The sequence below is a fragment of the Polyodon spathula genome, chromosome 4 (assembly GCF_017654505.1).
Source record: "Polyodon spathula isolate WHYD16114869_AA chromosome 4, ASM1765450v1, whole genome shotgun sequence".
NCBI classification, from domain to species: Eukaryota; Metazoa; Chordata; class Actinopteri; order Acipenseriformes; family Polyodontidae; genus Polyodon; species Polyodon spathula.
The window spans coordinates 29,843,358-29,870,950 of record NC_054537.1 but is presented as its reverse complement, the minus strand read 5'-3'; the positions used below and the strand labels follow the sequence as shown (position 1 = coordinate 29,870,950).

General features: G+C 38.4%; 1 protein-coding gene across 4 annotated transcripts in view; it reads left to right on the top strand.

The window, feature by feature from the left end:
• Positions 1–27,593, top strand: part of LOC121314391 (thymocyte selection-associated high mobility group box protein TOX-like) — a 108,688-nt gene that overhangs the window by 62,791 nt on the left and 18,304 nt on the right. For all 4 annotated transcript variants that reach the window (XM_041247590.1, XM_041247587.1, XM_041247589.1 and 1 more), the window contains 2 exons: positions 5,865–6,110; positions 26,332–26,592. In XM_041247590.1, the coding sequence (XP_041103524.1) occupies positions 5,865–6,110; positions 26,332–26,592 (507 nt within the window). The remainder of the gene's footprint in view (positions 1–5,864; positions 6,111–26,331; positions 26,593–27,593) is intronic.

Below are 27,593 nucleotides of genomic sequence, written 5' to 3'. Positions count from 1 at the left end.
TCGTCAAAGCCTTAAATCTTTGCAGTTGTGATGTCAGTACCTCAAATGTTGTCTGAGTCACACAAAAAATGCATGCTTAACGCTGACTTCACATCTGTAGGGTCATATAAATAGTACATGCAACACTTTGAAAATCTTTCTTATGTTCTTCTATATGTTGGACCGCCTTTGACGCAGGGAAGGTGCAAGACAGTTTTAACATTATTATATTCAGTGACGAGAACATTTAGTCCCTTGTGTGATTCTGGGTTGGGTCACACCCTGTGGTAAGACCTAGTAATAGTTGTACCTCACCTGGGGATGCACCTGCAGAGTGAATTATACCATGCTGGTGTTTTAATAATGTCATCTTTACTCTATGAGCACATACAGGACACACTGCAGGCATTTCTTTGAGGTAGTTTGAATGGGTCTAATAAAAGTGTGTGGGCACTAGTGATTCTGCCAAGACCACATATGTTTATGCTTTAAAGGTTAAAAAATGCTATCCCTTATCCCAGCCCACAGGGATGAGCCAGTACATTCTACTTGCCCCTGATGGTCTTTGACCCAATAAATGTCATAGCTGGCAGATTTTGATTTATCTGGTCGCTATAACAGAGTGTGGCGGCTCCACAAGCCCAAGCCAGTTACTGGAACCAATGTAGCATTCAAATGATTACTGTGTACAGTCCCCGAGGTATTCATTACAGACAAAATTGCTCTTCTTGCCTTCCATACAAGCAGAGCTGCAAAGGGAAATGAAAGGCTGCCTGGGAAAATAGGCCACCTAATTAAGTTAAACTACTCTAGCATTTAGCCTGACATCTTCATTCCTCCAAATTAAAAAAAAAAAAAGAGACTCGCACAGGTTACCATTGTTTACATTTGTTTCCTTTTAATTAGTTTTCTTATAAATACATCTTCCACAAACTACGCATATTGAAAAGTAAGCTATCAAGAAATCACAGGATTCAATAACTACTTACTACAGTTGGAAACTAACAGTATTGAAGCAAACTTTTAGCATAAGCACTGACTAATCATAATGCAAAGATTTGTAACAGATGTTCTACTTTGTGTATATTTAAAAGCCCAAATTACCAGGGGGCCATTTCCCAATAATAGTGGAACTTTAGAATTTTATATTAGTCTCTTGATTATGATCTAGGCTTTTCTGATCAGTTTTGATGTTCCAGAACCCCTTGTGAGAATTCAGCTTGTTCAGGGATTCTTACAAGCATTGTTTTGGTTTTCAAATTTCACTTATGGGTGTAATTTGGAAGCAGAAATTGTAAATAAAAAAATACATTTAGAAAACAAATCTGAAAAAGTCCAAGGTCATCTGGAGACACGTAGAAGTTCGGAAACACCAGTTTGCAAAAGTTGTTCTTAAGATGGTCTCACAATGTTGATTAGGTTTTTGGAAACAGTCCCCAGAACTATTGATTATAAAACTCTTCTTGGCTGTATTTCATGTTGAATGTGTCCAACAGCCTGCATTCTTCAGTAACTAAGAACAATAATCAGAATCCAAGAGATTTAATTTACAATTTCAATGTTTTATTTATTTTTATTTATTTTTTTAGAGGTACTTGATCTGTAAAACAATGTTATCTCTAATTTGATTGTGTGTTTTACCATTAAGGTCTAGCTTGCCTGTTTCATGGTGTCACAAAAGGCGGTACATGATAATGACAGTATGTTCTGGTCGATACAGATTTCTCCATACCAGTATTCAGTGTGTTGTTTATTGTGTGCTGCCTCTGCCGAGAAGTCCTATCTTATCGCTTTACAGCCATCTACCAAAGGGGTCATAATTATCATCAACTACAGGAAGCCTACAGAGTCCACTTTTTCAAGACCTCCACCCCCATCCTATCAAAAGCATACATGATAATGATGAACAAACGTTTTCGTGATGCACCAATTTATTATAATAGTTAAGGCATTACAATAAACAAACAAACACACAAAACATAGAAATGAATATACAGTGCCTATAGAAAGCCTACACCCCTTTCAAAAACACGAAATGTCTTGCTTTCAATCACTTGACAACAACCACAGTACAGAAATGTTCATTAATGATCAACAAAATGAGAATACGTTAAAAAAAAAAGATAAAGGTAAAGCTGGTACATTCGTATTTCACAGAAACTGGAGAAACGGATAACAACATAGAACGTCTGCACTGCACTGAAGCACTATGTTAAAAAAAAAAGAACTGTACTACTGGACCATCTTCTTTAACATTAGCATGACATGGGTATCCATGCATTATAAAAATAATAAATGGGCCTCTTCATTGAGTTACAGGAAAACAATTCCATCTCGGGTTTTTGTGACAGTTTATACATTTATGACATCACAGAAACCATAGATGGAATTATGTTCCATAACTCACTGAAGCCCATCTATTATTCTCTCTCTCTCTCTCTGTCAGTGTAAAAAAATAAAAAATAAAAAAGAAATGCATTAGTGTTTAACTTAGCTTATATCGTAAACAGTTTCATTGCAATAATTGGTTAAGAAACAAAGGGATGAAAAGAGAGTTATATACCATGTACAAGAGAATTTAGAATCCAGGTTAAACAATATTGCTCATTGTTGTACTTTGAAGAAGACACTTGAAGTAATGAGTTTCATTCTCATCTCCAGACTGAAATCTTATTGCTTACATATTCACTTAGCTGACAAACGCAGATCCATATACCAATAATTTCTTAGTTAAATGAATGCATAGTGTGCATCTCTCTTGATCTGTCACGGGTTAAAGCATATATTATAGTACATGATATCAAAATTTAACACAAGTATGATTTGGTTTGCTCTTTGATGTCATTACAGGCTGTGTGAATCCTTTACTTAATGTTATTCAAGTTAAAGATACTGTATATTGTCACTTTATTCTAATTGATAGTATGAGATGAGACATACAGAGTTGTACATGTACACATGTAGCTAAAGGGAATTCAGTTACCTATCTTCTAAATTTGAAACAGTTTCTAACATAAAATCACTAATCTTTGCCACAAATTATGCAGTAGTCATGTTAAATGTAGTGTGTCATTAAAATTTCCAGGTCCTGGGATCTCTGTTGATGATCTACTTACAAGCTATTAAGCCGCATTTAATGTAATGTAGTTCAGATTAATATTGTGTATAATTACTGAGATCGTAATATTCAAAGTGATTGTAGCTTAACAGGAATTTGAACAGTTATTTTGAAATGTAACAATGTGGTTTTCTAAATCCCGGTATTCCCATTTTAAACTCATTAATCAGCGCTAGACAACGGGACACTGGAATAAATAAAAACTGAACAAAATAATAACTGGATTAAGGAGGCTGCTGAGTGTGAGTAAATGCTGTTCAGTTCCATCTTAATACATTTTTTATATGAGTGTCAAGATAATTATCATACACATGCCTTTTTTTAGAAAAATTATGCATTGCCCAAAATATTAAAATTATTTTATGCATTGCCCAAAATATGATCGCATGCATTTTTTTGCAAAAGCCAGGACTTGAACATGAGACTGGGCTTTGCTAGAATTAGCTAGAATATTTGAAAAAGTTTACAAAACTATTTCCATGCATATATAGTATTAAAGGTTTGTTCTGATATACCGTGGTTCGAGGAGTACACTGCCTTTTCTTTATTTTTAACATGTTTTTGCTATCAATAGCCTTTCCTGGCACTCCTACAAACAGAAACATTGCTGCATTTATTCACCAGCCTAAATTAAAATAGTTTGATGTTTTCTATTCTGCCACCATGTAGGAGTGATCTGTGCTCTCTGAACTCTCCCCTGGCTACACAGGCAATGGTCAGCACGTTTACTGCCCTGTTCTCAGGATTCTTGCCCTAATGTCATTGCACTGCACATGTGCAATATGTTGTCTGTTTTTTTTTTTTTTTTAATGTCTTTCCCATTAAAGGGTGGTTTTGCTTGTGTACTCTGCATTGTTCTTCCTGTGGGCAATCCATTACACATCCACAAGCAATGACACGATCACACCAATAATCACTGGCAAAATGAAAACCGGTTCACCCTGGTGGAAGCTTTGGAGGAAGTCTAGGACCCATTTGGTGACATTCAGAATGAAGAAGTCAGTGTGTTTGAGCATGAGCTTGTGGGGATTACTTTAATACGTTGTTTAATCAAGTGAGCCATGCACAGAGATGCTGTAGTTGTAGTAATATTTTAATAGGCAGTAATTTTTTCCTATAACATTTTTATTAAAGATTCTGGGGAATGTTTTTGAGACATTATATCCGTAATCTGGAATCAACATTTGAAGTTCATTAAAAAACTTCAGATTATGCTTCTTTGTCTTTTTGGAGGCTTATTTTATACATTTGGTGCAGTGCAAAAAGCAGGTGTCTTTTTTTTAACAATGTATTTGGGTGCTAAAATACAACCAAACAAAAATGTGTATTGATGTATAACAGTTAGGGAAAATAGCCTTTAAATATAAATCTTAGAAACCTTTTGCTGGTTTGTAGCAGGTGCTGTAAAGAATGGTACACTGTTGGGGTAGTGCTTGAACAGAATTTCTTGGGTCTGAAGGCTTTTGATGTTGGAAAAAATCAATGCCACTCAGTCTAATCGGAGAAAAGTATTATCTTTTAGAAAGCCATTACTCCTCTAAACAGTATCAATTTAAAATGTTAGAGCAGGACTTGTAATCCTGCATTTATGTGAGGAGATTGCAGGTCAGAGGTTTAAAGTTTACAAATGTAAAATTGTGTTAGTATTTTACATATTTTGGAGGTGGGATGATAAGAGCAGGACAGAAAAAACCCAGAATGTCAACATGTTTTCTCAGCATCTCAAAAAAATCCTAAATGCAAATTAATAATGAGATGAGTAAGCTATCATTATGGGAATAAATCTGGAATTCATTAAACACGTTATTGTGACCTACAAAAACAACATTCTTTCACTAATTGCCTTAACTGTCTGTGTCACATGCTGCTTTATTTTTATTGTGAAGAATTTTTAGTTTTAATCATCTGGGAGGGAACAAAAACTCTCTAATTATATTAAATGTAACATGTTGGCAAGGTTTAAATCTAGGTGAACCCATTAAATGGATGTATGATAGAATGTGATTTCAGCTGGGTATATACAATTTCATTTTTAAATAATTATTGCATGGGCTAAATTAGAACATTTTTGTCATGCATCTCCGGGTTCCATCAGCAAGTGAGAAAGGCTATACCAAACTCACAACGGGGCAAGTAAATGTTAGTAAAAGCAAAACTAGAAATAATTATTGCCATTAAAGACATATAAGCTGTTCAACCAAGTCTACTAAATAACCCAACCGAGAGATCTAGCCTCCATTCCAGAGGTGCCTGGCTGGTAGCCAGTATAATAACAGGGCGAAACAAGTAGACGGGAACTATGAGTGGTTGAGTGGGACCGAAACAGGGACTTCTGGGCTGGTTCTCATTGACACAGTACCCATAATACATGTTATTTCCCTGAACTATGATGCCTAAATTCAGATAGCTATTAATAAATGTTATAAAAACAACCAATATATAAAAACAAATTCATACAAAAAATGTGTTAATTGTTCACACGCTATAAAGCTATAACAAAAGTAAAAATAAAGTATAACAGAAGTTTTCATATACACTGAATAACACGTGAATAATATCTGCATTAATTTGTTATTACTTTGTCAAATAGCATTAATAAACCAAATCATTCAACATGTATACATGATAAATTACAATGTACTAACATAATCCTTGTAAATACATATTAATACATTATTTTCAACCACTATATCGTGTCAATGAAGTGTGACCATGCATTCTAGGTGTAGTGAATTTCTTCTTTTTCTTTTTTTTTCTTTCCAATCAGTCTTACCCTGTTCCTAGTCTTGGGGATGAAGACTTCAATATTCCTCCAATCACACCTCCTACACATCCTGAACAGGCACTTGTTCATATGCCAGAGACTGAGTCTGGGGGATATCACTCTCTCTGCTCTCCAATTTCTCACAGTGGACTGCTTCCATTCCACCCTCAGAACATGGACCTCCCCGCCATCACTGTGTCCAACATGCTGAGCCAAGATGGAGCTCTGCTGTCAAACCCGTTGTCTGTGGTGAGTCCTGTAACACAGAATGCATGTTACATATAAGCAGGAATGGGCCAATTGAGACATGCATGCTTACTGCGGTGTTCTGGATTAACATTATACATACTACAAATCTTTTGTTTTTATTTTTCTGATATTTAATTGTTTTCTGGAGAATTTTGGACGTCAAGGCCATACCAGACCTTATTAATTATACGCCGATGATAAAAATAAACTGATGAGAGAGAACAAAATGGGTTGTGTCCATTTTATTAGCAAAAATAAAACCTCCAAATACAGTAAATGCAGTACACTTACTGGATAAAAGTTTCAAATCAATTCAACTGAAGACTGATGAGCCAAGCTGTATAAATTCTTGGTAAACCAAAGTCTAGTACAATTTATGTGTGCTAATTATATTTTATGGCATTAAAATCCACCATAAATTAACAGTTCAACAGATGCCACATGACTTAATGAGTATAAAACGGCAGTAAAATGAAATGCTTTCTAAAACACATTGACAGCTGCTGTGAATACGATGTATAATTATTTTCTCTTTATGTCATCATTAGAGAGAACTCAGGTTGCAATAATTGTTGGACAAGGGAGTCACGTGCAGTTGAATTTTTCAACTGTTAATCTGTTTTTTATCTGTTCACTTTTATGTCTGTGTTTGCCTAACTACTTTTCATGGATTTTTAACCACATAAATGCAGCTCCAATGGATAGTAAACATGTCTTTAAAATTACTGGTACTAAACTGGTCCAGTAGTTACCTTGAACAAGTGTCTTAACCTCGTTGTGCTCCGTCTTTCGAGTGAGATTTGTTGTAAGTGCCTCTGCAGCTGATGCATAGTTCACACACCCTAGTCTCTGTAAGTCACCTTGGATAAAGGATTCTGCTAAATAAACAAATAATGAATAATAATATAAGCTGTGATACAACCAAAAATCGTTAAAGTACATTGCTGGGTTCCAGGATGAATGGAGTCAGACACAGTAGGTATCTTTAAGGCTTGAGCCCTTATTTATTTAACAAAATAAATATAAGCAAGGGAAGGGTATGGGGAGCAAACACAAAATAAGAATAACATTAACAGTTCCTGCATTTGATTAAACTGTGCATCATCCATCCATCTTTAGAGCATGCACAATATATGGATATATAACCAATACAAACGTCATTATTTGGAATGATTTTACAGTTGAAAATGCTTTTACTAACAATAAAAGACAATTAAAGATATAATATGCAAGTGACGGAAATAAACATGGTAAAATCGAGTGGATGTATGAAATAATTAAATAAAAATATTGTGCTGCCCCCTAGGAACCCCTGGTCACGGTCAGCAGTGACATAGGCTGGATTTTAACCTGCGATCTCCAGGCTATAGGATGCACCCTGCACTCCATGTGGAGTGCCTTTACTAGATGCGCCACTCAGGAGCCCCACCCCTTAGTGTTTTTTACTATATGCATATAGTAGCTGGATTTCTTCAGCTATATATATGTGTTCTACAAGGCTCTTTATCGTCCTGGGGCACTTTATTTTTTCATTGATGATACTTGGAGCCTGTATTTTAGCCCAGAATTGTTCCTGTTATTTAACGTGTCAAATGTAACTACAACACCATGTGTTGTGGCCTCTCACTGCCACAGTCAATATGTTTTAAAAGCTTGATATGTTTATGCATTTATCAGACACATTAGAAGGTATTATTTCTTTCAAGAGTAAAATGATGTGATTTATTAAATGTAGAGATTGTTTGTTAGTATTAATTAGTTAAAAACACTAGCAAATCTATACAACTAAAATAATAAGGATGATATTATGCATGCACTTTACTTACAGCTATTGTAAGTATTGGAAATAACAGGCCATTAACTATGAAGTCACACCAATGCACAGTGCATAGCATTGTTTTCTGTTACACAAATAATTAATTAAGAATAATAATAATAAAAAAATACCAAATTCTAGTACATATTATCTTGCTCAACAGTTAAAAAAATAAACATTTTGACTGGTTTCAGAGACCCTGATTAGCACTATTCTTGAGTCAACTAATGTTAATTTAGGAAAGGTGTTACTCTGGTCTATGAAACTAGCTGTGTGTTTAATAGTGGTTATGAATACAATCAAGTTAATGCATTGAGTCTAGGTTATCTTTTCAACAACAACAAAATGTATAAGACATCTGCATTACACAATTACATCTTTCTCTTGGATTATGATAATGCACTACTTTTCATATGAATACTATGTTATACCACAGATTATTATTTATTGGGCAGTGTTTTGCTTAATCTAATAATTATTGATACTAACTGAATTTCTAATTCTGACAAAATGAAACTTATCAGTGTAGTTTGGTTTTCTGGAAGCAGCCACGTCATGTGGTTGACTCGAATTGTAATTTGTAAATGTAGCTGTCTTTTTTGGGGGAAAATGGTTTTCGGTTCTGTGGTTTGAAAAAATATTGCTATTAAAATACGCATTTAGAAAATAATTCTAAAGTATTTTATCATTGGTAAAAATCCTTTCAATTTGCAGAAATGTTATTGGCTTTGACCTTCTGCCACATGGCTTGCTGCATGCTGTAATATTCCTACATTGATAAATGAGATTGAGTGTTTCTTTGTTCCTCACATATTGGCTTTAGGGATGTATTTCAAGAGCCTGAAAACTTAATACATGTTAAATTAAATTTGGCCAGAGTGATTTAAATAAATAAATAAATAAATACATTCTCTTGGGGCAAAAATCTCCAATTTCATCAACCATATGGGTCTTTGTGGAGTATCAAAATACATTATTTTGCCGGTTCTCTTGTTGCCACGTGTGATTTATTTGAGCCCATTGTGTCTGGAATAAACTGTTAAAAAATAGTTTGAGAACATTTAAACTGTACAAGATGTGTGAAGGTACAGGTTTATTGTATGTTTTCTGACAATGACACCCCTCAATGAAAGCACATGGCTGATACTGCAGCTGTCGCGTAAAAGAAAAGTTTAGATGTTTCTAGTCTTCTTAAACAAACAAATAAAAAAAAAGATTTCAGAAAGTTAAATATTTCTTCATAATTTATTGTAGCTTGCACGGAGGTAGGGGTCAGAGCTGGTAGGAGACGCAATCGAATGTAAAGACATAGACCCGATACCAGCTCCTGCAAGGGACACTGCTCATTTGTACAGGAGTATCGGCGCTATGCTTCAGAGGACCCGGGTTGCGTCCCTCCTCTGCCTGTGAGAAGCCCCTACCTGCTGGAACCGCGGTTCGTTTTTTTTAAATTGATTATCTCGATAACTAAGTATCTGTTCAATTTAAAAATGTTCTGTATTTATCTAAAGACAAAAGAAAAAACTTTCCAGCTTACTAGAAAAAAGGCAAATTTCAATCATATTTGAAACAACTTATTTTAAACAAGTGCTACTTAGAAAAAAAACAAAAAAACAATGTAGATAAATGTACAATTACCTGAAAACAGTTTCCTGCCACAAAAGCATTTCAATATTATTGTATTACAAGAAAATGGAATGATATGCACAATAAAAATTTTAAAATTTGCCCAAGGCATTTATTCTTTTCACCTTAATGTTCTCAGTGGTAGAAGAGTATCCATTATAAGCTGCTATGAATTGTATGGTTGCCTAGCAACAAGGGAGCGCTTGTAGCAGCACTAAAGAATGAAATGGCTGGTTGATAAAATGGATTTTCTCAGAGCATTAGCCTGTTGAAACTACCTTTTCTTTTGGAACATAAAGTGCATTTATTTATCTCATGCATTTTTTATTAGAAAATTATTTGAGTTCCAGGGGCTTGAATCGTTTTGCTACAGGAGATATTTGATTTTAATGTGTTTTACAAAAATAAGTAATAGAAAAGGGGGTTTCACATCTGCGTGAAGGCAGGGAACCATCTTCTGTATTTCCTTTCAAAGAGAAATAAAACACATTAAATGCACATTGAGATTGCTGGCTTTATGATTCAAAGGAAAACATTAAGGTGATCAAGCATGGGGTGTGTTTTTAGATGAACATTTCTTGTGAAACATTACTTCTTGTTTCAGACATTTACAAGTTTAATTTGGCTGTTTTTTGAAAGGACTATTTTAAACATGTACAGTAATATTATGTTCAATTCACAACAGCTGCTAGGGGTTCAATATTCTTTCAATCACTAAATTATGTTGTTTGTATATTTCCTATATCAGAAATCACAATATTGTTTTAGCATCCTGGCAAACTGAATTATATTTCAGCATGAAGTCTGCAGTTTATCATGAAGTGCACACCCATGTACAGAAAGAAATAACGGTAATTAGTACACTGCAGATTACAATGATATCTGTTTTACAATGGTACAGTTATCTACCGTTATGTAATGTAAATATACTGTTATGTTTATATACATTTACATGTCATATACTTTATAATGCCTTTGGTAATTAATTAGAATCGTCTGTGCATATCTAATGAGGCTGATGCCATAGTCACCTATAGAAATGTCTGCTGTGCCACATTATAAATAATTTCATAGAGAGTAATGATTTATTAAATTAGGAATGAACTTCACAGACATCAATAGATCAGTTGATCCACTTAACATAGTCCTGTCAAATCCCATTGAGAGGCACATCAGTTTGGTATTGTTACAAATGACTCTAATCTGCTCATTAGATTTGTATTAGTTACCTTCAACAGACAAAAAGACCTCTATCAAGTTCATCATCAAATACGCAGCTCCGGAAGATACACTGACGGACTTCTCCCTAAATATATATTTGTTTACTGTCTAACACTAATATATTTCAGTAAGGTAATATTACAGAGTAGATACTTTATTGCTTAAAATGCACAATATAATTATAAATTCCAATAGAAGGATGTTGGCTGAACAAAGACCTGATATATTCGCCTCCATTTTGTTATTTTGCCGAACACATGACCTTTTAAGGTTTTTGGAGCTGACCTTGTAATTGATTTTCCATTCAATACTCACAACCTTTGTTCTCGTGTCATTTAAGATTAATGGTGGCTAAGAAGGAGAATACATATTATCAGTGCTTCAGTATGATCATACACATTGTTATATATTATGCATCAAAAAGAGAGGCCATCAGCCATATATGTCAGTCGCCTCCTCCCCCAGCCTCCATACCCAGAGATGTGAAAATAATTCAACTGTTTAAGTTTCACATTAATACTGAATCTAACCTTAGCTTGACATCTATTTATGTAGATTATTTTAGTTGATACACACACACACACACACACACACACACATATACACATATATATATATATATATATATATATATATATATATATATATATATATATATATATGAAAGTTTGATATGTGTACATTGATGTTTCATATATATATATACGATAGGACCCCAACCCGAAATACGCCCGAAATGCGTCGAAATACACCCCCATCTAGATCAGGTTGACCCCATCATGCTGTGCTTAATTTTTTAGAACCTCAAAATCTCTTCGTGTTTGGGATGAGGTTGTCTTGCGAATTACCCCATCACGATTTAGAGGATTCACTTAACCCGAACCGTATCATTTGTTCTGTATCAGTTGTCGTCAGACGTCAAATAAAGTTGCAGTTAAAAGTGATATTTACAGTACCCCTGTGTTTCACAGTTAATAACACAATACAGAGCAACTTATTAGTTTTCTGATAATGCTAAAAAAAATTCAATTAAATACTGGAACAATTATCATCAAAAATTAGCAGAACTACTTCAGATAATGCTGAGAAATTGATGGGACGTCCGTACTTGTCTTCTGCCTGGGAGGTGCTGGGGAGGGCTGTAGCGTGGATCAGCAGGGGGCGGATAACTTGTTGGTGAACCGAAGAGGTGTTCTTGGGCCTTAGGAGGAGCTGAAGCTGCTAGGGTCGACTGACTTTGGGCATAGGTGGGTTGAATGCTCGTTGGAAGCACAGACTCCACACGAGTGGACATGAAGGCCGCCAAAGATCCGGTTAAACAGGTCTTGATGTGGAGTAGTCCAGTTGTCTAGAAGGTTCTCTTTGGATAGCAGTGCGGCCACCTTAGCGGAAAAGCTTTTGTGGTATTCATAGGACATAGTTACCCGTACCTCACTGCTAGCTCCATGACGTAGGACAGTGGTCCAGCTCTTCATGGCGATGGGAAAAAGCAAAGCAGAGGATATCATGATAGGCGGAGAATGCAAGGACAAATTCACCCAAAGTAAGGCTCTTCAGTAACAGTGGGTCATTGGACTTTAGGGTTACCAGAACATCTCCACAATTGACAGTGCAGTGGTCTACAATGTCGGAAGTAGAAATCAAGACAGAGACTAGGTTGACATCCTTACCATCAATTATTTGATGCTGGAGTTGCAGTGAATTGGCCAGGTGTCGGGAGGTGGTGTTTGGTTGAGGAGATGCAGGTACTGCGGAAACCAAATTGTAATTAGGGTTCAGGATCCAAAGGAAGCACCGAAGCAGCTGTGGCGTCGACTTGGGAAACGAGAGCAGGTATGGAGTCAAAGACCAGCTGCAAGTGGAGCTTAATGTCCTGTAGGAGCCCTTGATGGATCATTTCAGCAATGTTCAGGAGAGAGAGGAGGAGGGGGGGCAGGGTGGAGTCTGAGACGAGGCTGGTGAGGAAGAGAGGAGACAGAAGCAGCTGCATCAGTCTGGGAAAACTGAGTGGAAATGCCTTGGAAGAAGAAAGTTGAACAGGAGGAGAGACCAGATGGGGGACCTTAGGAAAGGCTGACTTGCTTGAAGAAGCGCGGCGGCACTTAAGAGGAGGAGGGAAGCAGCCCTCTGCAGACACAGAGCTGCAATGGAAAAGAGAGCAGCTCAATCTGCCTCCTTAGGAATTTGTATGCGTGCATCAAACATGGCCTTAATAAGCTTAGGAAGAGGCCAGTCCTTATAATGGAGAACCTTGGCTTGATGACGCTTGGAGCTATAGAGCATCTACTGGAGTAGAGAAGGTGCGGGCGGTGGCGTGCTGCCATGCGGAATTGACCGGGCTGGAAATCAGCGTCGTCCACAGAAGAAAGAATCACAGTGAGCTCCATTGCAGCAATGCTGGAATGCTCTGAAGACTGAAGAAAACTGCAGGGTTTTTTTTTTTTTTAAACTTAGTTTCCCCCCCTTTTTTAACCTTTAATTCTTCTTTAAACAACCCTTTCCTTTCTTTGTTTAAACATGAACTGCAGCAAATAAACACACATGATTCTGTAGATTGCTTGTACAAACACAAAACGAAAGACAAGAGCAGGAAATAGTGTGCATGTTAAACAGAGAAAAGAGAGAGATTGACTGACGGTACAGCCATAGGGGATCCCCGGCGTTGCGCAAACCCCGCCCAGAAACTGGGAGATGAGCACAAAGCCAGCTATTGAAGCAGCTCGTAAGACAGGGCTGCTGAGTCATCCCCACCCGGAAGCTGATATTAAAAATGCGAACGCTTCTTTTCCCCAGCCGAATACGCCCAGAAAAGATGGGATGGTGTGGTTTCAGGATAGACTGCTTTTAATAAAGTAGATTTACTAAGAAAAAGCATACACACTCCAAAATGCGTGGGTGCAAAGTATAAAATCAGTATGAGAAACTAATTACACACATACTTACGAAACGTGGACCTATTTTGTTTGAGTTACATAAAAAAATATTTGTGGAGCACATTAAAGTGTGCTAGTGTATCCTATTTTGAATTAAATATTTCCATGGCAAAGTTTACAAATTCCGTTTTCTCCGGCTTGGTAAAGAAATTCCACACAATGCTTTGCTTGGATGCCATGTTAATGTAAGACGGAAATATTTCAGTTTATTTATTAGTTTGGATTTGGAGGACTGCACCTTTAAGTTTTGTTTTGGACTATTGTGTTTGTATTATTATTATTATTATTATTATTATTATTATTATTATTATTATTATAATGTTTCCAGTACTGAAAAAAGGTTACACAAGTCTACAGATCTGAAGGTACTAAATGTATGTGTACTATATAGTATTTAAATATGTATCATGAACATAAAACATTAATACATGTCAGAACAGATTTTCTACGTGTGCCGACCTCTAATATATATGGGTTTCAGGAACTATAAATAGAGAAGCGAATTTGATGTACAGCTGCTGTGGCAGAGAATGACTGGAAGCTGAATCATTAGCTGTACATATTGCAAAGCCAGCATTGATTGATTTCTGACCCCCTATTTACTGTAAAATAAAATAACAAGACAAAAAATTAACAAATATAAGTTCACTGAAGACCGGCTGTAAGGAAGTTTAAACTTTTTAATGCTCAAATCTAAGTTTGTCAATTATAGACAGAGCCACAAAACAGGTGTCAAAAAGTATTACTCATAATAAAAGCGCCATTTGTACTAGTATATTATTCAGCTGCAGATGTTTCTGAGAGGCGTGTGTAATTTTCTCTTACATCTCATGTTGTAAAAATGACTCCAAAGGTGCCTTTCTAAAACCCACAGCATTTGATTAACACATTCGATTTTACAGTTCTTACCTAAAATGACTGGGATATGAAAATATAATTGTTTTCCTTAACACTAGTTCAATGACTCATTAAATGGTCATACGCATTCTTAAGACGTGTGCACTGTTAGCATTTTTAATCTTAAAAAAAAAAAAAAAAAAAAAACTTCTGTTGTATGAAAGACAAATGGAAATTTAAGAGCTAACAACAATGTTTTTCGCATAACTTTCTTTAGGGGGACTTTCCCATTGACTTCAATGTATTTAATTATTATTATTTTTTTTTTTTGTGGTGGGCCAGGAGGGGTTCTACCCCTTTCTACTTATGATTAATATCTCCAAAAACAATTTGTCATTGATTCAGGGCCACCGTCGAGCTAGCCAATAAACTTTAGGAATACAATAAATGCCTGATATACATTATCTTAAAGTAACAGTGACAGCCTTTTATTTATCAGACTGTTAATTATACCTGAAAATGCACAGTACAGGGATTAAAAACCTATTTCTTTAAATGTTTCAAAAGGAGTACGCCATTATACATTACATTCCAAAACCTAATAAAAACCACTTTTCTGATTTCATGGTTGAAAGCACAGCTAATCAAGATTTAAATAATTAAAACGAGCCAATGAAGAGACTTTATTAGAGGCTAAGTGAGTGCTGTTACAGTTTCAGAGGTTTGGCCCTTTCCGTGTCAGAAGGCCACATAGTTGAACTCATTAAGCACTGGGGAAGGAGTTGGTTAATTTGGGCACTCCAAGTAAATTATTACATTCATTGAATAACTTAACATAAAATGTGTGTAGTATAATTAAAAAAAACCACACAGATCAGATGATGAACTTGGAGAAACACTTTTTTTCATGCTTCCATCTGTCATATTACAGATTGTCATTCCAATTGATTTTGAATGATGTTATCCTTGTCATCTGAAACCCCTAGATGATATTGCCAGTGGCTTAAATGTATGATGTTTTTGAAGTTAACACTGAGGCTGGGTTTCACTAAGATGGAGTTCCCTTTCAAGTAGGGAATATTAACCATTACAAAATGGGTGTTTGCCCTTTTAAGACACCCGAACCTGAAAACTTTATACCATCAGAGGAGGGTGACACAGTGCTACTCCGCCCCTGCGAGCATAAACTCCTACTCACCCTATATATATTCGGTGTATTTTCTGTATATTCTGTGTTTTCAGCTAGCACTGGTAAAGTCCCAATGTGGCCTTGTGTGCCGTGGGAAGCCTGCAGCTCAATTGCTGTCCCTACTGGGATCTTAGCGCACCAAGTCAATAACTTGTTTAGCTGAAATTTATATATGAAGTCAAACCTGCTCATGGGACCACTTTAAATTCCTCACAATGATATTAGTGCTTTTATTTAACTGTATTAAGCGACCATGTGTCTAACGAGACCAACGACCACAATTCACTTACCCAGCAACGGACTCAAACCTGCATTAAGCATCCTTAAACAGGGCTATTGTTATAAGAAAAATATGGTTTTAAATGGTACGTCCTAAATTCAAAGGAATACGGTAACTATTTTAGTGGTCTTTTATCCGTAATCAATAAAACAACAGCACTCTCTTGTAAAGGAAGAGTGAAAATGTGAAGAAACAAATGTTCTTCCCTAGATCTCAGAATTAAAGTTGCGCAGTAAGTGCCAGAAAAAAACTGCTGAACAATTAGGCACTAGAAAGACGCAGATACAGCATTTTGAAACGTAAAAAACAAGGGCTTGAAGTTTTGTTTTATTACTTTTATTACTATTACTTGGTCGTGTGACCGTGTTTTGAGCCGATTCAATATCTTAATTAAACGCTTAATCACTGGTAATTAGCGCGCTGGTGCACCCCAGGTGTAGAGCAGGTGCAGTGCAGGTGCAGTAATCCATCGATACAGACAGACAACAAAGTACAGGTGAAATTGTTTATTTTATTTGTAATCCAATGGTCTGATGACCAAGCAATAAATAATAAAGAGCTTGCAATGCAACGTAATGTGTAGCCATCTAGTCTATTGAACAAACAAACAGTGCGTGTTTAGACAGACAGACAAAACAAACAAAACACTCATGGTTAGTAACAAAACACAGGTCCCTTTAATTTTAGTGTAACCATCACAAGGAACAGATCACAAGGAATGGATCACATCACTTCACCTTTATATACCGTCAACCATGACCACTTGGTTAACAATTGCACCCGCTCCTCCAATCTGCGGATGCCACGCCATTTCCCTTCTGGATCAATGGTTTAGTGTACCGTAGCTCCGCCCCCTTTCTAGATGGCCGACTTCCACCGAACCCTGGGAATGAATTGTCGGTCATCCAATCCAGGGTACTCTGTTCCCTTTACACAGCACCCTCACAGGTCGGGAAGGAGTTCTGACACCACAAATCATTTGATTTCTGTCACAGTTCCATATGTGTGTCTCTTGCAAAGCTAAACTGCCTGCAAGTGACAGACACGAAAAATGACTGGGCCCCGAGTGCCTTGACTGACATCACTTTTTGTGATTTGTGTGCTCCATTCTCCAAGCATATGCTAGTGAATCGGATAGCTCGTCACTCAAAGGAGCGTTCCTCCAAGCCTACATGACATTTAGCATCAACGATCCCTGAGGCTGTACCCTCCCTCCGAGGTTCTGTGCCGGGGGGGGTGGGGGTGGGGGGGTGAAGCACTAGGAAGAGAAGAGCCGAGATATCTACCTCGTCTTCTTCCTCTTCCAAATCCCCTTCACCTTCCCATCCTCCAAAGCGGAGAAGGAAGAAAAACTGCTGCTCACATTCAACAAATGGGACAGATGGATAAGATCTGGGAGGTTGTGTCATGCCAGCAGGCAATTGTAACTGAGCTACTACAAGAGCACTCAGTCCCACCGGTAATACCAGATCCTCCAGCACCTACTCCCCCTGCACATTTGAGGGCAATGGCTAGTGGGCTAGAGAGTGACATACTGTCTATCACCGCCTCCGAGGAGGTTGACGATCAAGACATTGGGGCTTCCTTCGAATGATGCTGAATCGGACATCCCAGTTACGCAGCTTCTGCTGTAGTCAGAGCTTATGCCCTTAATGCATCAAACTACTGCGGCTTTACAGGTTCCTTAGCCTGAAACGAAGGATGGGAGGCGTTCAATTTATGACGAGCAGACCTCCATCATTCTGCTTCACCCAGATTTTCTGTTCGAGGTACAGACTACTTGGGCTCACCCAGCTACGGCTGCGGTGGTTTCCCGTTCTTTAGACTCATTGTACAGAGTGTTCGAAGCGGACAAGCTGGGTCTTACCAAATTTCTGCCAGTAGAGGCCCCCATTGCTGCACTTGTTCATCCTACAAATCTGTCCTTGCTAGTCAAGGATGCAGCATGCCCGAATAAACAATACGGAGTGACGGAAGCCATCTTAAAGAAAGTATACATACACCCCATTATAAAATTACCGAATTACCCCTTAATTACCCCCACCTTACTTTTTTTTATACTTACGACACCCACCCGCCACACTATTTTTTTTACACCACCCGCCCCGCCTTATACGCACGCGCCACCACTACTTACTATTGAAGAAGAAGAAAAAAGAAAAAATTGGAGTATAATTTAACACTATTTAAACTGTATTTAGACACTTACACCCCCACTTAACCCTTTATAACATAAACGTTTTTTTATAGCATTTAACTTTACACTACCGCTCCCACATGCAACATTACCCCCCCCGCGTACAAATATTTTGATTTACATTAACCACATTAATCACAGTAATACTTAACATACGATGCACTACCCCAACCTTACCACACACAATACAACCCTTACATATACCGCCTTTTTTTATACCAACATTAAATATACCCTAATTTACACCCCACTAATTATATTTTACTTTTTACCATTAGATTACCCCCCTAATACACACCGTATTTTACATATACCAATTTACTATATTATTTATTATTACATACCCCCACGGGCCCCTATTTTTTATACCCAATATAACGTTTACCCCCCCCGACCCGACCCCCTTTATTTTTAGCCGCATTAAAAAACCCCTACCTATTTCTAGCATATACCGTACATTATACCCATACTCCCCTTACGCCGCCCGACCTACCACGTTTTTTAGCACCCCTACGCTTTATTCCTACAACCCTTAAACGGCCCACGCCCACATACGCATATACAAAATACACCACCACCCCCATTACAACCCCCCCTACACCAATTAATTTACCTTTATACCCATATATACTACGACCCCTCGATATTATACCCCTATACCCGGCTCCACCTACACACCTACCATATTTACTTAGCCCCCCAGCGCCAGCTACCCCGTCCCCAGAGCCTTAATTCCCCGCACCCAATTACAACTCACATCATAGCTAGCCCACACACATATTTATTTAACCTCACCCACCCACCTCTAACTTTACCCACTTATAACGATTTTACACTTAGCCCTAACCACAACCCACTCATACCTTTATTTAACGCGACCTACCATCCTCGTTATCCCCTCTACATTAGTCCCACCTACACGCAATACCTACCCCACCCCATTAAGCACACACCTTTTACCTTTACTTATATATATATAAATTAAATGAAGGTTAGTTTCTATACTTACCCCCCTAAACTATTTTTAAATACGTTGATTTATACTTTTACTTAACCTACACACTAGCACATATTTTTTAACCCCATATCCATTACCGGCCTTCATACCTAGTTTATTGCATACGATTACTAACTACCATACCCTTACCACGTAAATTTTATTTAGCCACATTATTTATACTTTTTTTACGATTTATACCGCCACTTTACATTTATACCTGATTTTACCACAGTTTTAAATACTCATTATACCCCCCATAATATTTTACCTACACATTAGCCCCGCCTTTACCCCGCGCCGATACCAATACACGCGACCACCCCTAACGCCCTACTTATGTACCTTTACCATATTACTGCGCATTTTTAATAATTTACCTTTATAATTTACATGCTAAAGCAATTTATACCCGATTAACCTTTTATACTAGGCAATCACTACGCCATTAATTTAACACTACCACGTGGCTAGTGCGTTTACCGCATGCCTGGCTAACTACAATAGCATACTTGAAGCTTACCAGGCTCACCACATTGGGTCCCTCTCTGAGAACCATAGGCTCTTGTCTCAGCAACTGGAAGAGCTACTCCTAATTACCAGAAACCTGCTACGGTTGTCCAAGCTTAGCAGACAAGTAATAAGCACAAACCTGGCAGCATTGGTGGCTGAGCGCAGACAGCTCTGCGTGATTGATGCTGACAAGATGGAACTGCTGGATGCTCTGGTCACTCCAGGCCACACATTTGGTTCTGCGGTAGGGAGTCCATGCAAGGGAGTCCACCAAGTAATTGGTGCACCTTCTCCCTAAGAGACCGCCTCCACCACGTAAGCCTGCAGCCCAGTGGCAGCCTAAACCTAAATTTCTGAGGAAACCGATACAGCAGGGTACTCCCACCTCAGCCCACAACCGTGTTCCATGAAGGCAAGCATCCTTTCAAGTGCCCTGTGCCTAGGCAACAGGCGCAGGCTGCGCCGCAAGTGATGCTGCAGCCCTAGGACATTGCTGCCAAAAGTCATTTGGACTACTGGAAACAGTGCACCACAGATCCCTGGATGCTCCTGGATGGATCTGAGTCAGAGATGATTCAAGATGCTGACGTCGCAGCAGCTGTTGCAGTCCTTCAGGCTAGACGACTGGTTCAACACGGTGGACCTGAAGGACGCCTATTTCCACGCATTTTTACAAAATGCATGGAGGCTATACTTGCTCTGTTGAGACTCAGAGGCATCAGATTCTTCAACTATATGAATGACTGGCTCATTTGCGCAGCATCTCCAGCAAGGGCGAACGAACACACAGACTTAGTCACAAACTACTTCATTTACATCAGTTAGGGTTGAAGGTAAACCATACAAAAAGCCAGCCAGTACCCACTCAGATAGTGACCTATCTAGGGGTGTGCCTGGATTTAAGATGCATGTTGGCAACTCTGTCAGACGACAGAGTGCTGAGAGTAACTGCCTACCTAGAGCTCTACCAGTAGTGGTCTTTCAGAGGCTTCTGGGCTTGATGGCAGCAGCATCAAACACCCTTCCACTGGGTATTTTACATATGCGCCCTCTGCAGGTTTGGTTCAACAGCATGGCTTGTCAGCCGGTGTTGAACCACAACCTCCTATTGACAGTGTCCCGACAGTATCAATATTTTGGAACTTGGAACTTTTGGAACAGACAGTGTTCCTATCCTTGCAGGAATTTTTGGATCAGGTACGGGGGAGACACGTGCTCGTCCATATGGACAACACGTCTGTGGTTTCCTACATAAACCACCAGGGTGGTTTGTGGTTGCCCAGTCTCCACTGTGTGGCCCACAAGCTTCTGTTGTGGGCCCAAGTGAACCTCCTCTCACTTTGGGCAGTCCATCTGTCAGGAGTGACCAACTGCGCTGCGGACCTCCTCTTGAGGGGGGTCCCCAGAAGAGCAGAGTGGAGACTCCATCCCGTAGTCATGAGCCTTATTTGGGGGAGATTCGGGACGCAGGAGTCAACACACTGTCCCCTGTGGTTCTCCATAAAAGGAGAAGGAGGACCTCTAGGAATAGATGCACTGGTACACCTGTGACCAGCACGTCTACTCTATGCATTTCTGCTGCTACCGGGTCAGGGTGCTCTTAATAGCCCCATACTGGCCCAGGAAAGTTTGGTTCTCCCCTCTGGTACAGCTCCAGAGCAGTCAGCCATGGGAGCTGCCGATGCCCATGGCCTACTCAGTCTGGCACAGGGTACCCTGTTGCAGGGTGATTGACATCTTACAAAACGCCAGGGCAGCCTCTACTCATTCCCAGTATGGTTACAAGTGGGGTGTGTTCTAGAAGTGGTTTTTGGCTCACGGGTTTGAACCAACAACATGCCTTATGGCAGTTATACTGCAATTTTTACAGGACCTTTTTGATGAGGGGAAATCCCCCTCTACTATAAAGGTAAATTTGGAAGCCATCTTGTTGTGCCATACAAAGATCGATTCAGTCTCTCCAGGAGCTCACTTCTTGGTGGGGCAATTTTTGAAAGGCACTCGGCGACTTAGGCCACCAGTGAAAGATATAGTCCATCGATGGAGGCTAAATGTGGTGCTTAATGCACTAACAAAACCTCCATTAGCCCATGCATTCAGCGGAGCTCACATTTTTGTCTTTCAAGACAGCTTTTTTGCTTGCAATCACCTCCGCTAAGCAAGTGAGTGAATTGCAAACATTTTCAATTTCAAAAGCTTGTCTAATTTTTTCAGAGGCCAGAACAAAGGTCACACTTCGTACTAACCCGGCTTTTCTGCCGAAAATTCAGCTTTCCATATTAACCAGTCTGTGGAATTGGAGGCTTTCCATCCCCCTCCTTTCCAATCTGACAGGGAGCGCCAGCTCCATACACTTTGCCCTGTGTGGGCATTAGTGTATTATCTGAACAAAATTAAAAGCTGGAGGCAGTCAGAACTATTTTTTGTCTGTTATGGAGCTAAGTCTCAGGGACAGGCTCTGTCTAAACAGCTTCTATAGAAATGGATAACATGTACTGCGTATGAACTGGCCAATCTGCCCCCACCCAAGAAGCTCACAGCCATTCCACCAGGGGTCAGGAGACTTCATGGGCTTTGTTCCAGGGTGCATCTATTCAGGAGATATGCACTGCAGTGGTTTGGGCTTCTTCCCATACATTTGCCAGGTTCTCTCGGCTGAATGTCGTGGACCGGCAGAATCCTGATTTGGCACGAAAATATTGAGGGCGGTTTTCCAATCCATTCTCACGACAGAAAATTAGAGGTGAGTCCTTCTAATGTTTTCAGTTACGGGAATATTGTTGTGGCACAAGTGGTGTTGTATACCATGTCTTGTGACGGTTAAGTATACTCATATACCATAAGATGGGTCCTTATTTGTTTTATTCCAGCTATTCTGGTAATTGATTCAAGTACAAGGCGATTTGGCTTGTCCTGTTTTGTTTTGTTATGTATCTGTTTTGTTTTGTTATGGATGATGTTTGCCCTTGTGACAGCTTAAGTATACTGACCCATTTTGTAATGGTTAATATTCCCTACTTGAAAGGGAATGTTAGGCTATTATCATAACCCTGGTTCCCTGTAATAGGAATATTAACCATTAAGTTTGAGGTCACAACATCCTTTGTCGCAGTTCTCGAAGGAAAATGGTGATACTGTCAGGACGAGTAGTGAGTTTACTATCACGGGGGTGGAGCAGCATTACGTCACCCTCCTCTGATGAATGTCTTTGGTATAAAGTTTTCAGGTTCGGGTGTCTTAAAGGAGATACACCCATTTTGTAATGGTTAATAGTCCTATTTCAAGAAACCAGGGTTATGATAATAACGATTTCACAGTTGAAGCATAAGTTTGACAGAAAGCAGCAGGAGGACACATAGTTTTGAAATGCAGAAGAGCTTCTTTTTACAATGGTGTTAATACAAGTATAATATAATAATAATAATAATAATAATAATAATAATAATAATAATAATAATAATAGTTGTCGTAGTTGATTCAAATGATCTTTGTTTAAAGTTTATTTTGATCTCCTAAGTAAAGTTCAGATTGATCTATTGTGAATTGATCTGTAACATGTTGTGATACTTGTTCTAAGTAGACACAGTATAAGGTGTACAAATTTACCAGACGTTAAACTCAGTGGTCATTTAAAATAGTATTTTTCATTTATACGGTAATCCAAATGGACTCCTATGTGAACAAAATGACCATTACCTGTAGTTTTCCTCCTGCAGTTATTTCTTATGTGTGAAGGTAATAATACATGGAACTGTCGGTGCCAAAGTAGTATGGGGGTATCTGTGTGATAACAGACAAACCTAGAAGAGGTACATGAAAAACAAACTACTGGAACCACTGCTCTCCTAAATCTGCTTTCTACATCTGAATGTTTCAAATATTCACATTTTCTTGAAGGCTAAGGTTTGTTTTTTTTTCTTTCTAATATCTTAACAGTCTCCAAAACATAAATAAGCAGAGACATACTGTGACCCACTTTAATATTTACAGAAGGCTGCAGTTCATTATTATATTTTTAGTGGCATAGGCAGTGGGCACTGAATTTAATTTCTGAAAGCTGCAGTCACAGTAAACTCCAACAGGCTTTGACACTCCCTATAGCCCTGGGGATGGCACTCAACAATGTTCAGTGTCAAGTGATGTCAGGCAGGGGTAAATGGAAGGGCCTCAGAGACACCTCACTCTGTTGTTCCTGAGGAATACTGGTACAATTCCAGCCCGGGCTGCTAACACCACATAGGCAGCAGCTGGTAAGTAACATTAACAAACATAGCCCGGGGGCGGCTTGCATTCCTGCTCCCCGTTTACCAACTGCTGTGTGGTGAAACAGCTGGATCAGAGGCGGCAGGGCCCAGGAGCACTGCATAAACCTGATGTTTTTACTACAGGTTTTAGCTATCAAAATCTTTGATAATGATAGGTTTGTATGCTGATATGCTTGTCATTTTAAATTAGTTAGATAATGTGTTTTTTTTTGGGGGGGGGTTGATTCTGCAGCTGTTGTTTAAGAGAATTTTTTTTTCTTATGTATTCTTATTCAGTGAAACAAATATATAAAAGCAAACTTTTGGGTTAGGAAGAAGTGGTCTGAGAACTCTTTGGACATTGTAATTTACTGACACACTTTATACTGAGAAGTGAAAAAGTGTAGTTCTACTGGCATGCCAGATCTCGCTATGATTATTTATTTAACTAACATTGAGTTCATGGAACTCTTTCCCAACTGTTTATAAATATAACCCCAGGCATGATTCTTAATAAAGGAATATACCTACTGACACAGATGTTCTGGTCTAGCATCACATTTTTGGAAACATCCTAGCTTGTACGTGATGGCTGTTCTTCAGATTTTGTCTCTAAAATACTTTTATGTGGCATTAATCTGCGTCAAGTACATTTTTATTAACAGATGCATTGTTTTGTGTTTTATAATTGTCTTAATAGGTGTTAAAAACTATGTAATAGTTGTATCTTTAATTTGAGGTGTTCAACTATAATCAGTAACTATGTGTGCTCATTGATGTTACTGTTAAATATTTCACCAGTAGATTTGCATGTAGAAAAAAAGTGGGTTGGCATACAGTAGATTCTACTGGGAGCACTTGAAATAGGTGCCTAACCCAATAATAAACATTCCTGAGGGATCCAGGGAATTTTAAGTAAAATGGTGAGAACATTTGAAAATTCTGCTCTACTTTAAAGAAATGTACATTAGCTATGTTTCATACAAAACCGTCAATTAATTAAAACACTGATGAGGTAGTCATTTCTCCTTAACATCATTGTCAACAAAATAAGTTCAATTAATTTACAACTAACTTGCAGTAAATAATCTACAATTAAATCAACAAACTGTAGACTCTACAGTAATTCAAACCAGTTTGGGCTAGACCCTGTTCAGATCAGTGGTTTGTCTGGAGTACTGAGCGGAATCTGTACCTTCCTAAATGCATTGTCTAGTCTTTGAGTTATGTTTTTTTATACTCTCTTAATTTTATAGTTTAGCAAAAAATAACAAGCATTTGAAAAATACAGAGACACTTGCATGTGTACTACTGATTAAGTTATTGTAATTTTTTTTGATTAACATTAGGTTTTGGAAAGTGTAACGTTGAACTTTCTGACTTTCTGACTGGGAAATGGTCTGAGTTTTTTGCTATAGCACAACTAGTGCATTGAAATAGTGGTCAACATCTACATCAAGGGTCTGATCAAAGTGAATTCAATTTAGATCAGTTTCTAAAAATATTTCAAATTTGTGCAAACTACAGCTATGGCCAAAATTTTTGTATCACCTAGAATTTTATGATTGAGACATAATTTATGATTGAGGCTAATCAAAGAAATTTCAAAATGATATCGCAAAAGTCTTCCGAAAACCATAATAGTAGTACAGTATTTCATGTGAGATTTTGAAATGTCACATTTTTCAATTTTTGTCAGTTTTTCATTAAGTATATAAAACTACAAAAACTTGATCTAATTCAATATGTTAACGTAACATTATTCAACAGGTTTCATTCAACTTTATGAAACAAAATTAGTTAACTCTATAGGGTGATGCAAAACTTTTGCCCAACGCTGTAAGTTTGACCCCAATAGCCTTCAATAGATGGCCCGCCATAGTAACATAATCTTCAGCATGTGACACCTGCCGGTGAACAGACGTATTTCAGTTATAATTCTTGAAATTCCAGTTTTCAGCCAAGTGTCACCCTCTAGCATGCAAAACCATAATTACCCATTAAACTAATTGTGAGGGCAGATTTCACCTCACTTTGGTAGGAATGGTGAGTTGCAATGTACTATACATGTGCAGGTCTCTGTTTTTCAGTTCGTCTGTGTGGGAATTCAGTTTCTGGAGCGGCTGTCAGCGTTCATTGTATGATGGCAGAGTAGCCCGGATTACATGTCAATTCAGGCTACTGGTGTTCAGATCAGCATGTTTTCTGTAATACATTACAGGTGCTATAGTTTTCATGTATAGAATTGTCTTTTGAATTAGAAATATATTCCAGATTGACTAGTCAGTACATCTTTAGGGCAAGACTATAAGTGTTGCATGTACAGCCAGGGGTAGTTCTATGAAACATGTTTATTTTTCTTCTCCAGATGCAGGACATGGCAAACACAGAAACTTCCCAGTATAATGCTCATCCACAGATGGAAGCTTTGAGACCCAGGGTCCAGTCAGTGATGATGCAGCATGGTCAGCTGACCACCATCAACCAATCACAACTCAGTGCACAGCTGGGGCTTAATATGGGGGGGAACAATGTCCCCCACAGCTCCCCATCTCCTCCAGGAAGCAAATCTGCAACACCATCTCCTTCAAGCTCAGTCCACGAAGATGAAACAGATGAAACCTCAAAGGTACAAGTCACATTCTGCTATATATATATATATATATATACACTCACACACACACACACACACACACACACACACACACACACACACACACACACACACACACACACACACAATGGCTTGCAAAAGTATTCAGACCCCTGACCAATTCTCTCATATTACCGAATTACAAATGGTACATTGAAATTTCGTTCTGTTTGATATTTTATTTTTAAACACTGAAACTCAGAATCAATTATTGTAAGGTGACATTGGTTTTATGTTGGGAAATATTTTTAAGAAAAATAAAAACTGAAATATCTTGCTTGCATAAGTATTCAACCCCTGTGCTGTGGAAGCTCCCAGTTTGCACCGATGAAAGAAATTGCCCTAACAAGGACACAATTACCTTACCATTGGCCTCCACCTGTGAACCATTAAAGTTGCTGTCACATTTTCTGGATAAAAACCCCACTGTTGAAGGATCATTAGTGAGGCTGTGAATCTGAAGGAAAATGAAGACCAAAGAGCATCCTACAGAAGTTAGAGATAAAGTAATACAAATGCATAGATTAGGGAAAGGGTACAAAATAATATCCAAGTGTTTGGATATCCCATTGAGCACAGTTGGCTCAATAATCAGGAAGTGGAAGCTGCATCACACCACCCAGGCACTGCCAAGAAAAGGCCATCCCTCAAAACTCAACGCTCAAACAAGGAGACTTGTGAGAGAAGCCACAGAGAGGCCAACAATCACTTTGAAGGAGCTACAGAGTTCAGTGGCTGGGAGTGGAGTAATGGTGCACCAGTCAACCATATCAAGAGCTCTGCATAACACTGGCGTGGGGAGGGTGGCAAGAAAGAAGCCGTTACTCAAAAAGTACCATCTGAAAGCACATCTGGAGTTTGCCAGAAAGCATGAGAGTGACCCATCTGCGATGTGGGAAAAGCTTTTGTGGTCAGATGAGACCAAGATATAGCTTTTTGGCCAAAACTCAAAGTGCTATGTGTGGCGCAAACCTAAC